The sequence below is a fragment of the Anastrepha obliqua genome, chromosome 5, assembly GCF_027943255.1.
Source record: "Anastrepha obliqua isolate idAnaObli1 chromosome 5, idAnaObli1_1.0, whole genome shotgun sequence".
In the NCBI taxonomy this organism is placed as follows: domain Eukaryota; kingdom Metazoa; phylum Arthropoda; class Insecta; order Diptera; family Tephritidae; genus Anastrepha; species Anastrepha obliqua.
The window spans coordinates 12,959,959-12,972,949 of record NC_072896.1 but is presented as its reverse complement, the minus strand read 5'-3'; the positions used below and the strand labels follow the sequence as shown (position 1 = coordinate 12,972,949).

At 38.9% G+C, this 12,991-nt stretch overlaps 1 protein-coding gene across 1 annotated transcript in view; it reads left to right on the top strand.

Moving 5' to 3' along the window:
- Positions 1-12,991, top strand: part of LOC129249266 (uncharacterized) — a 207,860-nt gene that overhangs the window by 38,101 nt on the left and 156,768 nt on the right. Inside the window, exon 3 of the mRNA XM_054888975.1 lies at positions 8,129-8,490. Within this exon, the coding sequence (XP_054744950.1) occupies positions 8,129-8,490 (362 nt within the window). The remainder of the gene's footprint in view (positions 1-8,128; positions 8,491-12,991) is intronic.

The following is a 12,991-nucleotide window of genomic DNA, read 5'->3' as shown; positions in this document are numbered from 1 at the left end:
GTAAATAAGAAAACAAGCGTGCATAAATTCATTTTCTAGTGGCATAGAAAACTTAGAAATCGATTCAAAAATATTGCAAAGTATAAGCTAAAGTACTTTGCGACCTTGAAAAAACGATGTTTTCGAAACTAAGTCCAGATGTTGAGGACGTAGGTACATTTAATTCCAAAATTAAATTTTTTTTCAATTTTATTACGTAGTTTTCTTGCCCAGAAATAAGCAGCTGTGTACACATTTGACTATTTGCTTAAGCTTTCGGCCGAAATTGCCTATGAGTTGGAATAAAGACGCTGGTGAGGAAGGGAAAAATTTAGCCAAATTGGTTTTTTAACTATCAAGAGAAAGGCAAGTAAAGTAAAGAGAAAGCAATTGATGATTGTATTTTATGAGTTTTTTCTAAGAGCAAATAATCTATTATTCTGGAAATTATCCCGGATAGGCTTTTCTTAGTTTCGGAGCTACTTAAAATAAAAGTAAATAATGGATTTCTTTTTCCCCTAAACTAATAAAGACTTTCTTAAATAAAAGCAGCTACCATCTACATAAAGGTCATTATAGTTTTGTACCTCTCAGAGCCTTCTTTTCGGAGGAAGAACGTTAAATGTTAGTGATAGTATGAAGACGACCCACCCATACCACTGTTGCGATGGCGCCTTTGACGCTGTTTTTGCCATTTTGATTTTAAGCTCCTACCAAAAAAATACCCTTCTTTTCGTTGTCCTTCCTTTTATAAAACTTCGATTTCAGCTTTTCCATTATTCTATTTTGACCATCATTTCCAATCACTTAAGTGATATTTATTATCAACATGGAATCAATTGAATTTCTTGCTGGGAACATACAGCGTTACATACGATGTAAGCTTTTTTGTGTGTAAGGTTCTGTGAAACTGCCGGCAGCCCTTTTGAATTGGTTTGACTTTTGGCACAATTGCTGACTTTTCATTCGCAGTCACTCTTGGCAATAGCGACTACTTTCAAAATGGTTGACTAGTCAATTTCCTTGATTTTCTCTGTGCTCAGTTAGCTTAACAGTTCAAAGATATAATTTGCTTAAAGTCAACATTAAGTAGAGTTGGCATGGCTTTCTAAAGTCGACAGCAAATTAACAAAATTAACATGAATGTCGCAGATTAGGTAAAGTAAAAATAGCTGGCTGAATGTAAATTTTTAGTGCAATTACAGAGACTGTTAGTAAAATCATAGAGATGGCGATGGAGGTAGAGACAGAGGCAGAGACAGAGACAGAGACAGAGACAGAGACAGAGATAGAGATAGAGATAGAGATAGAGATAGAGATAGAGATAAAGATAGAGATAGAGATAGAGATAGAGATAGAGATAGAGATAGAGATAGAGATAGAGATAGAGATAGAGATAGAGATAGAGATAGAGATAGAGATAGAGATAGAGATAGAGATAGAGATAGAGATAGAGATAGAGATAGAGATAGAGATAGAGATAGAGATAGAGATAGAGATAGAGATAGAGATAGAGATAGAGATAGAGATAGGGATAGAGACAGGGATGGAGATAGAGATAGATATAGGAATGGAGATAGAGATAGAAACAAAAAAGATAGAGAGAGATTGAGATTGCGCTATGGAGCGCAATGTACGACGGCGTGCTTAAAATGAGCTTTCCCGAAGGAGCAACATTTGTTATGTACGCTGATGATATTGCGCTGGTGGTAGTAGATAAACGTTTCCAGATACGGACGGCCATATGCAATGACGGGATTTCGCGTATATAAAAATGTTTGATAGCAGCAAAGCTGGACCTTACAGCGCAGAAGGCGGAAGTAGTCTTGCTAAGCACAAGGCGGGCACGCAAGGAGACGACGATCACGGCGAGTGATTTATAAAGTTTCAGCAGTACTTGAAGAACTTGGAAGTCACCATTGAAAAACGACCAAGAAAAACGACAGCTGGTGTCACTTGCCGCCATATCCGTGATTACATACGCAGCGCCAATATGGACACATGCGAATGGTAGAAATAAGAAGCACACATAGACTAAGTGCGCTTAGATTTGCGAATGCTTATCGCGCGGTTTCAGACGAGGAAGGCAGTCATATCGAGGAAAATCCCTATAGATCTTTCGGTCAAAGAGCTACAGAGGCTGCATAATCTATCGTGAGAAATGCCGTTCGGTGTTAATAAAGGAGAAGAGAGACAGTGAACCATCAGAGAGCAGCAGCAGAGCTTGGACCTTTCTACAAATGGTCGCTGGACGCACAAACGGATACCAAACATAGGAAAATGGTATAGAAGGAAGCACGCGGAAGTTGACTTCTACGTGTCGCAACTGCTGAGCGGTCACGGATGTTTGAAAGAGTATCTAAACCGCTTTAATTTGGAAAACGATCCTTTTTGTCTGATCTACTCAGACGAACTGGAGAGTGCAGGGCATGTGCTATTCTTGGGCCCGCGTTTCGACACCGAAAGAGAAGAACTTCGCAGGGTCGTTCCCACGACAGTCAGTTCTACGTGGCCGGAACGACCCGGATTTATATCTGGCTAAGGACTGTCACTTCAGCAGTATTCCTACTGCTATTCCTATATGTATGTATTCATATATGTATGTATGGGGAATGTTTATGCTGCAACAACAGCGACAACAACCTTCGCAGGGTTTTTGACGAACCTCCTACAGAGGTGAGAATTAAGTGGTGTAGCAGCGCGTATCATGAAAACGTTGCGTGATGAAGATTGGGTCCGAAAGGTGAACCTACGCCATATACAACTTGATCTCCAGGCTGATAGAAAACCCGAAGAGTCGTTCCAAGACAAACAACGGCCATATTCCCTGCTGACAGAGGCTGACTGAATTGAGTTAAAGTACTCCATAATGGCTTCCCGACATATTACGTAACGGCAAGGCTCTGGGGGAGCAAATTTTCGGAAAAGAGGGAGTTTTAGCTCGGGTTAAAGTCCATCGCTCATAGCGACAAAGGCCATCTAGGCTCTCAACGCTATCCTTCTACTAAAAAAAAAAAAACAAGAAAAATAGGAAAGAGATGGAAATAGATGTAGAGCTAGAGATAGAAACCGAGATAAAGACAAAGATATATTAAAAGGTATTAAGAAAAATTTTAATAATGCGATGTTGAAATTCAGCTATTTGACGAAATGCATTTTTAATACAAACTTCAGTAATACTACAGGAGATTCTAACGGAAAAGGCAAGCATTGTGCAATCATCCATTTGGTAACAGTTTGCAAAATTACCAACTGAAGATCACCAGAAGCAGCTTCAATCCATTTTCTTATTGTCCCTTTAAACCGCACACTCATTAATAGTTTACTCTAAGGGACATCAACCAGGTAGCACCAGTACAGCAGCCGATTCGCCTTTTCTATAATTTTGTCTGTTCTTTAACTTATAAAACTGTGTTTACCTTTCACTTTGTTGTTGTCTAGAGAATTTATGTATCACCAAAATGCATTCCGTTCTTGTTTTTTCTCTACTGCTGCTGCCTTGGATGTATGTAGATGTGTGGCTTGGCTTATCGATGTTGTATACGAGAGAGTGTGAGAAATGCCTGTCATTGACGCACTGAAGCGTTGAGTGCTGCCAATCAGTGGGTTAGTTGAAAATCTTGCATGTGGAAGAGGTATAACTTACAAAACTGTCAAATGTTTCAAAAATATGCTAGACGAATATCAAATTTAAAGCAAGGTGAATTTGGGTCTATAAAGGGTTTTGCAATAAGAGGTGTTATTCACGCAAAAGATCAATGGATTCGTTGCTTGTGTGCCAAGTAGCGCCGCCTTGTTAAAAATTAACTTTATCCAAATCAATACCATATTCATAAAAAATCGTTAATCATCTCTCGATAGCGCAATCCATTCACCGTAACTGTTGCTCCAGCTTCATTTTCGAAAAAAGGTAAGGTCCATTAACTCCGCCGGACCATAAACCGCACCAAACAGTCACACGTTGAGGATAGAGAGGCTTTTCAACAGTAACTCTTGGATTTTCTAAGCCCCAGATCTGATAATTTTGCTTGTTGACGAAGCCACCTCATCACTCAAGATGATTTTTCGATGGAATTCCGGATCATTTTCATGCATTCCAATGACCCAATCAGCAAAGACACGACGTTGTTGTTGATCGGGCGGCTCGAGTTCTTTTATTAACTGGACTTTATGAGTCTTAAGACCCAAATCTTTATGCAAAATACGGTGTAATGACGTTAGTGAAATGCCTAATTCCAAAGGACGACGAGGAATAGACAAACCTGGGTTTTCTTCAACACTTTCGGCTACAACAGCGATAATTTCGACTGTTCTTGAGCAACTTGCACGGGTTTTATTCTTCACATCACCAACTTGTCTCAACAGCTCGAACTTTTTCACCAATTTCTGTATTGCGGTCCGACAAAGTGCTTCACGATGACCCAAAAGTGTTCGAGTTTTACGAACCAAATTTTCACCATTTTTATGGTGAAATTTAATAATTCCAGTGCGTTGTTTAAGCGTGTCTTCTTCCATTTTTATTAATGGCATAGTTTCTACTTCTCAAATATCAGAGAATGACAGCTTCAAAAGTGACATCCTACCGAAATAGCGGGCTATTCAAAACAACACCTGTTATTGGAAACTCTTTATTTTGTGGGCTGCAAAAAAATTTGGCTTGCTTAGATTTAAGGCGATCGGAAAAGTATGTTTAATGAAAGCATGTTAAATCAAGCGCAATGTGGTGTAGTCTCAGTAAGATTTCTTATAGATAAAGAATAAGCAGAATATGTGAAATAATTTAATGTCTCAATTCTTTTCCAGTTAGGCCCTCGGTAACGGAAATCTCTCTATCATCGATTTTCTCATTTTCTGGTTATCTTATTCGACACAAGTACTATGCTATTTATATATACTCGAACGGAGCACTAGACTAATTATTCAACTGATTCCTGCTTTTGTTATCAAATTTCCTCCGCAACCCCTTAAGCTATGCGTAAAAGTTATTACTATAAAATCATCCAAAAGCATGCCATGACTTTGTGTCATAACTTTAACCAAATACTTGTAAAATACATAAATTGTGGTGGTATGTAAGATTGCTTGCCAATGGCCTACATTTAGGCGCATATACAGCTTGCATGGCGAAGAGATATTAATAGCGTGACTATTACCAGCAGCCATTAATGTTTACATTTATATTGAATAGGCATCGTAAATCGCTGCTAAATGTGTGGACCCTGAGCCTAATAAATTTGGTAAGTAATGTAGCACACACACACACACACATACATTATTGCGATGCATTAGCTTGTTATTTCATGTATGCACAGATGTATGCATCATTTTGGCATCAATGGAAATACAGTTTATGAGCCATAAACAGCCAGCTCCTTATTCATGACAATGTATTTGTATTTTGTATTCAGTATTTGGTTCATAATTGCATTACTTGTATTTCGAAAAAAATAAGATAATCAAAAGGGCTATAATTCATATATTGACAAATAAGAAAAAAGTTAAAAAGGTTCATTCCATAAAAATAAAACATGAACACATTTATCTATATTTGAGAAGATACGCAACATCCACTCAAAGTTAGTCACAAATTTCAGATTTCCAAAAACAAAATAGCATGAAATACATTAAATTTTAGTAAACTCTTAATATAAAGGGTGGTTAAGTTTCAAGGGCCGGTGTTGATTTTAAATAAAATACAATTTTTTTAGGAAATTATTGTCATTTCTCTTTATTATGATAATACTAGTATAGTTCAATTACGTGTGGAACAAAATATCGGCCAATCACTCTTGGATTGTCATTCGCCCAAATGCGGCAATTCTGATTATTGACGAATCCACTGAGGTGAAAATGTGCCTCATCACTGAATATGATTTTCTTCGAAAATTGGTCATTCACTGTTGCCATTTCCTGCCACCATTCTGGCCATTGACGACGCTTGAAATGGTCAAGAGCCTTTAGTTCTTGAGTCAATTGAACCTTGTAAGCCTGTAAATGTAAGTCTTAGTGCAAAATGTTCATCAACGACGAGCGTGAGAGGTGCAATTGTTGGGCACGACGACGAGTTGAGGTGGACGGCTCTTCAACCACACTATCGCGAACAGCAGCAGTATTTTCTGCAGCACGAGCTGTACGAGCATGCACAGGTGTTTTCACATCTCCTACAGACCCGGTTTGCTCTAACTTTTGCACAATTTTTCCGATTGTATGCACATTTGGACGATTAAATTGACCGAAAAAATCACGAAGATGACCGATCGTCAAACCAGTCGTGAATTGGCAGAAAAAATGAACTGTGATCATAAGACGATTCGCAATCACCTTCATTAAATGGGATTTACCCAAAATTTAGGAGCCTGGATGCCTCAAGAGCTCAACGCAAAAAAAAATGAATTGTCACTACTGTCAGGTCCTCTGTGGAGAGATTAGTATTAAAGTAGGAACATACACTTTTCTTAACGAGTATCACTGCTCTTACCCTGTTTGTAGCGATCGGGAAATATGTATTGTAGTTTAGTGAGTCTAATCCAGACACCAGATTTCCCGAACCAATCCATGGTTCCTGGGCTAGAGCCACATCGTAGTTGGCTTCTTCTAGATTCTGAAGGAGCTTAACTAAGGCTTCAACAAAGTTTTCGGTAAAAACGCTACGAATTTATTCCCCAATGTAATGGCTTGCTTAAACCACTTAGATCTTTTGAAGAAGGTAACTCGTCCCATCAGTGAGACATTTGGCTTATAACACAAGATGTCCAACAACAGTAAATACAGGGTTAAAGTATTCATAGAGCGATAAGAAATGAAAAAATATCTAAAACAAAAATTTAAAAAAATATTTTCCAAGAAAATATAATTAATTATCATAAATCACCATTAATTTTGAGCCATGTTACACTGCAATTTGTTTTATTGAACTTGCATTTTTTTCTGAATTCTGAATTCTGAATTCTGAACATAAAGTTTGTAATTTTTAAAAAATTTCTGTAACAAATTTTCGAATGTTTTTCAAATTTTGTATAAGGTTGGAACTTTGAATTTTGTGATTTTGCTTTGGAGCAAAAACTATGTTTTTAAAAAAACTTAAACGATTTTTTTCTTATTATTTTTAATTTATTATTTCTGCTATTATTTTGGCCGTAATTTTATACCCATACGTACCTAAATAAATACATTTCAACCACAGTCTACAAATCAATCAGAAATGGATGAAATAAATAATTTTGCCCAGCTGCAAGTTTCTAACTAAAAATATTCATTACAAAAAATATGCGTTCAAACAAAATTCTCTTTTCACACAATTAGAACGGTAATTTCCAACATTATTACGCATTCCCAACTTTATTTAAAATAAAACACAAAATAAAATGTTTTTTTATAATACAATAAAGTGGCTGATTTCCCATGTTATTGAAAACAATCAGCATTTTCAAAATGCCTAACTGCAGGCTCAAAAATATTCAAACATAACACAATTATTTCAAATAATTAGGAATTTTCATAGAATTTGTTCAGCTGCCGAAATTCTGTCACTACACAACCCTGCAAAGTTGTATGGAATTCAAATATACAGTAGATTTAGAAATGCATTGCATATTTTACGGCGTTATTAATAAACAAATATTTGTAGTAAGCCTATTGAAGCTTCCGACATAATCAGTTTGTTCATTTCTGCAAATATTTCATAATTTCGTGTTAATTTGCGCAATTGCCAATAAACGAAATCCGCACAATTGCATAGTTATAGGCGTTTTTATTTTATAGCCACATAATTGCACACACACATACACATATATAACAAACAACAAAATAATAAACTCTGGTCCAACATAAACCATGCACTAAAATGGCTACCGCATGAATTTATTTTTCCGTTTATCTGAGCGTTTCAGGGCATAACTCGCGCGCAAACAATAAAAATTATAAACCCACCAAAAATAAACAAGCAATAAAAATAAAATACATAGTATCGGGCATACATTTTTACAACATATTTGAGTGCGCCACGCAATATGTGTACGCCATCAATTTAATTTTTTTCACACGGACGTTTGTATGTGTTTGTGTGCGTAAACAGTTCCTGCTCGTTGTTTTTCCCGTTAACTCCATTCAATCACTTTTCTGTTTATTCGTTTATCTCTTTTCTCAACAGGTTTCTCGCCTGCTGGCAGCCATGAAGTGCCACCGCCCACAGTACCACCTCATCGTGCGCCCTTGCCGGCAGCCGCTACCACCACCACCAACACAGCATCACCTTCAGTAATGGCTGGCAATAATAATCTCAACATCAATCTTCCGGAAAACAACAACGCCATACTACGTCTCGAAGTCGAATTACGTGATAAGAATGCGCCGAAATACAAGCGCGGCATGGGACGTGGTGTTGGTGCGGGTCGTGGTCAATTTGGCGGCGGTGGTGGTGGTGGCCGTGGTGCAGCATCGCCAGTTGGAAAACGTGCAGCGGCACCGGCCAAGTTGTTGGATGAACAGAGTGTAATTGTACCGTTGGAAAAGGTAAGACTCGGATTTTAACAACATTTCTTTATTTGGCCTTAAGTGCTTTGATTGAACGACATGGAGTGCATTAACCGTTGCTTTGCTGAATTGTAAAGTAAGGCAGTGCATAGGATAAGGAAGGCAAAGTAATTTCGCAGTCAGGTGTATTGAATCGGGTTGTTTGTGTAATTGAATAGATACAAGATAAAATTTCAACAATCAAATTTTACATATAAATATCTTATTTTTGTGGAGGAGCAAAAAATGCATGCCCTCTACATTTTTTACTAATGCAATAAGATGCTCAAATACTTACTTACTTACTTAGGTGGCCATAACAACCCGTTACCGAGTTACGGTCGACCTCACTAGCTCTCTCCAGGCGCCTCTGCTCCGCGCGCGCCTTCTCCAATTCTGTACCCCAAGCGAGCATAGGGTTTCCTCCACCTGGTCTTTCCACCGGAGCAATGGTCTTCCTCTGCGTCGGCTCCCTTGGACTTCGCCCTCGAACACCTTCTTTGCTGGAGCTTCTTCATCCATACGCACGACATGCCCTAGCCAACTCAGGCGTTGGATGGCGATGCGTTGAGCTACGTCAATGTCGGCGTAGAGCTCATACAGCTCGTGGTTCATTCTTGAACGGTAGTCTTCGCCAACGCGCACAGGACCGAAGATCTTACAAAGAACTTTTCTCTCGAACACCCCAAGAGCGGCTGCATCGCTTTGTGACACTATCCATGCCTCTGCGCCATAAAGCAACACGGGTATGATGAGCGTCTTGTAAAGTGTCAGTTTGGTCATGCGAGAGAGGGCTCGGCTACTCAATTGCTTACTTAGCCCATAGTAACACCTATTAGCAAGAGTGATTCTCCGTTTGATCTCCAGGCTGATATCGTTGTTGCTGTTAACGGCGGTGCCAAGATAAATAACTTCGAAAGTATAGTTGTCCGCAATGACGTGCGTTCCTACACGCCGTGTGTTCCGCGTTGTAGACAGCATATACTTCGTTTTACCCTCGTTCACCGCCAGACCCACTCGTGATGATTCCTTCTCGATAGCAGAAAACGCAGCCGTGACATCTCGCTTACAGCGGCCGATAATATCAATGTCATCGGCGTACGCAAGGAGCTGGACACATTTGTAGAAAATAGTGCCATTACGATGCACACCTACTTTTCGGAGCACCCCTTCCATCACGAAGTTGAAGAGGTTGCATGACAGTGGATCGCCTTGTCTGAAACCTCAAACGGTACTGAATGGCTCGGAGAGGTTATTTACTACCTTGACGGAGCTGGTTGTGTTGCTCAACGTCATTCTGCAAAGCCGTATGAGCTTCGCTGGTATACCGAACTCCGACATGGTGGCGTACAGGCAATCCCTTATCGGGCTATCGAACGCAGCTTTATAGTCGAGAAAGAGATGATGGGTGTCGACTTGCTTTTCATGGGTCTTTTCCAGGATTTGGCGTAATGTGAAAATCTGGTCGATGGTGGACTTACCACTTCTGAAGCCGCACTGACAAGGCCCGATCAGTGTGTTGGCAAACGGCTTAAGTCTTCCACATAGGAGGCTAGACAGGACCTTGTAAACGATGGTTAAAAGACTGATGCCCCGGTAGTTGGTGCAGATCGTCGGGTCAGCCTTCTTCAGTACAGGACAAAGGACACTGAGATTCCAATCGTCGGGCATGCTTTCTGCTAGCCATATTTTGCAGATGAGCTGATGCATGCTCCCTATCAGCACATCGCCGCCAGTCTTGAACAATTCAGCGGGCAAGCCGTCAGCGCCAGCCGCTTTGTTATTCTTGAGCCGCTGAATGGCAACTCTGACTTCAGCATGACTAGGTGGTGGAACGTCCAAATTATCGTCGATTGGCGGTATCGGGTCATCTTCTACTGGGTCGGAATTGTGTGCATCATCGCCAGCAAGTAAATTGCAGAAGTGTTTCGTCCATATGCCCAGTGTGGACTGTGTATCCATAACCAGATTTCCGTTTTTATCTCTGCAGGCTGATTCTCCGGTCGTGAAACCTTGTGTCAGACGCTTGACTTGTTGATAGAATTTTCGAGCATCATTCCTGCCCCTGTACTCCTCTAGCAGCTCACGCTCACGCTTCTCCTGTTCTCGTTTCTTGCGTCTGAGGAGGCGCCTCTCTTCCGATCTCTTTTCCCTGTAGTTATCTCGCGCCTCTCTTCCGATCTCTTTTCCCTGTAGTTATCTCGATGTTCAAATACAGAATTTCATATTTCTAGCTTAATCGAAACTAGTGCCGACCAAGCTTCAAAGTTTAATAAAAATTATGCTTTGCCCTGATATTTCAGTCTGCTATAAACTCACTACAAATGCAATAAATTAAATTAATAAAATTAAAAATTAAATGAGATGAACATTAATAATTAATTAAAAGCATAAAATAATAACGATTAGTCAGGGTAACTTCAGTTTAGAGCTATTTTTTTACAGTCAGTTTAGAGTTGTTTTTTTTACAGTTTTCTATTTCAGCAAGAACTGTTTTTGTTCCATGATAAGTCCGTTAAAATTGTGTATTAATTTAAAAGCCCTTTCAGCAGTATCGTTTAAAACATTCAAATGCCTTATTCTTCGCTTAGCTTCGAGAAAATCAGCATTATTATCCAAGGAAGATACCTCTTCCTTTAGAAAACTGTCGTCGATCTGCAGTCATGATAGAAATTGTTTGCCCTTCTCCGATACGAAATCATTCACTGTTTTGCCAAAAAAAAAAAGAAAACGAAAAAGAAGTTAAATAGCAAAAAAAAAAAAAAAACAAAAACTCCACAAAAGATTTGAAAATATCTCGAAGTCAATTTAACTTACCAAACAATTTGTGAGTCAGTTCTTCCTTCGACGGATCATAACGTTTGCTAAAATCTGAGGTTGTGTCCCTGCTGAAGTTAACAATCATTTTCTTTTTAGTTTGATTATCAACTACATCCTCAAACAGTGATAGAATGACTATATCTTCACATAAACATCAGAAGAGATGACTAAATTTCCACGGCAGTCGGTTCTACGTTACCGAAACGACCCGGATTTATCCGGCCAAGGACTGCCACTCCAGCAGCATTCCTCGTATGTAAGTATGGGGAATGTTTATGCTGTTGCACCAACAACTAAATTTTCTTATAGAAGCTTTAGAAATTATTGCGTCAACTTTTTCGTACTCTTTTAACATATTCAAGAAGCGCAAATCTTGGTTAGATGCTTTGATTGCCACTGTGCATTCGAGCAAAGCTTTAACATACAACATCACGACAAATAATCAAACATCTTGTAGAGCCTTTTTGTCCTTCGCAGTCATTCTGCATTGAGACTAAAGAAAACATATTTTTAAACAATAATCACTCATCCAGCGTACCTGATGCATAGCTCCGAGAGGCTTTATTATTCCTGTGTATCTCCTCCCAAAAATATATTACGCACAGTTCGACCAATTCACGGTAGTCACCTCTTAAGCCTTTGTTTAACTCTGCCTTATAAAATAATAACAAGTCTTGAATGTCTATCTCGGCAAGACGTGAAATATCTGGGATTCTATTAATTTGCTTTGTCTTGGTTTCAAATACACCTTTTAGGACTAATTCATAGACATGAGGACGATAGGCGGAAAGCAGATATTTTCTTCCTAAATTTTGATCTAAAATAGCACAAGCTCCATTGAAACGGCCAGTAGTGGCCAGTCAAAGAGAGCTATTCAGACAGCCTTAGCTTGATATTCTTCAGAAGAAGTTTCTAGTTTTGGCACTGAAGCTGTTCTCTATCGTCAAACGAAGCAATAACTGGCTAGCGTTCTTCGTATATCTAAACCGAGTGTTAGTTCTATCCCAATGGACTGCGACTACTTTGGTTACATGGTTTTGGAAGTCAAATTTTATTGCTCTACCCTTGATTTTCTAATTTCAGTACGAATTCGCTCAATAGAGTATTTGTTAATAGGGAAATCATCGCTTCTCAGACCAAGCGCTTCTACCACCGCATTAAGAATGTAAACGGAGTCTCTAATACTTAACTGGCATCGATCGAAAGCTGCAACTACAATAGTTTAAATGTTATGAGATTTTTTTAGAACTTGGTTCAAGACAGGGAACGTCGGGCACTCCCTAATCACAAGATTTGTACTTTCACGGGCAGTCAGTTTAACCTTAGGAATATTGTAAAATAGGATTGAGAGAACTTGTCGATAAAATGGTAATTTTGCACCATTTACTTGATAGCTAGACACTCCGATTAGGAAATTGAAGAAGTGAAGAAAATTAATATATATAATATATATTATATATATATATATATATATATATATTAATAACAATTAGAGAAGTTGTTAAGGGCGTCAGCATATCGGTTGGCTCGTGCCATGCAATCTTTTTGGAAATTTTTAGCATGAAGCATGTGGCAGCCAAGTTCATTCCAAAGTTGCTGAATTTTTACCAAAACAACGTCGCATGAGCATCGCTCAGGAATTGTTGAATAACGGCAACGATGATCCAGATTTGCATAAAGG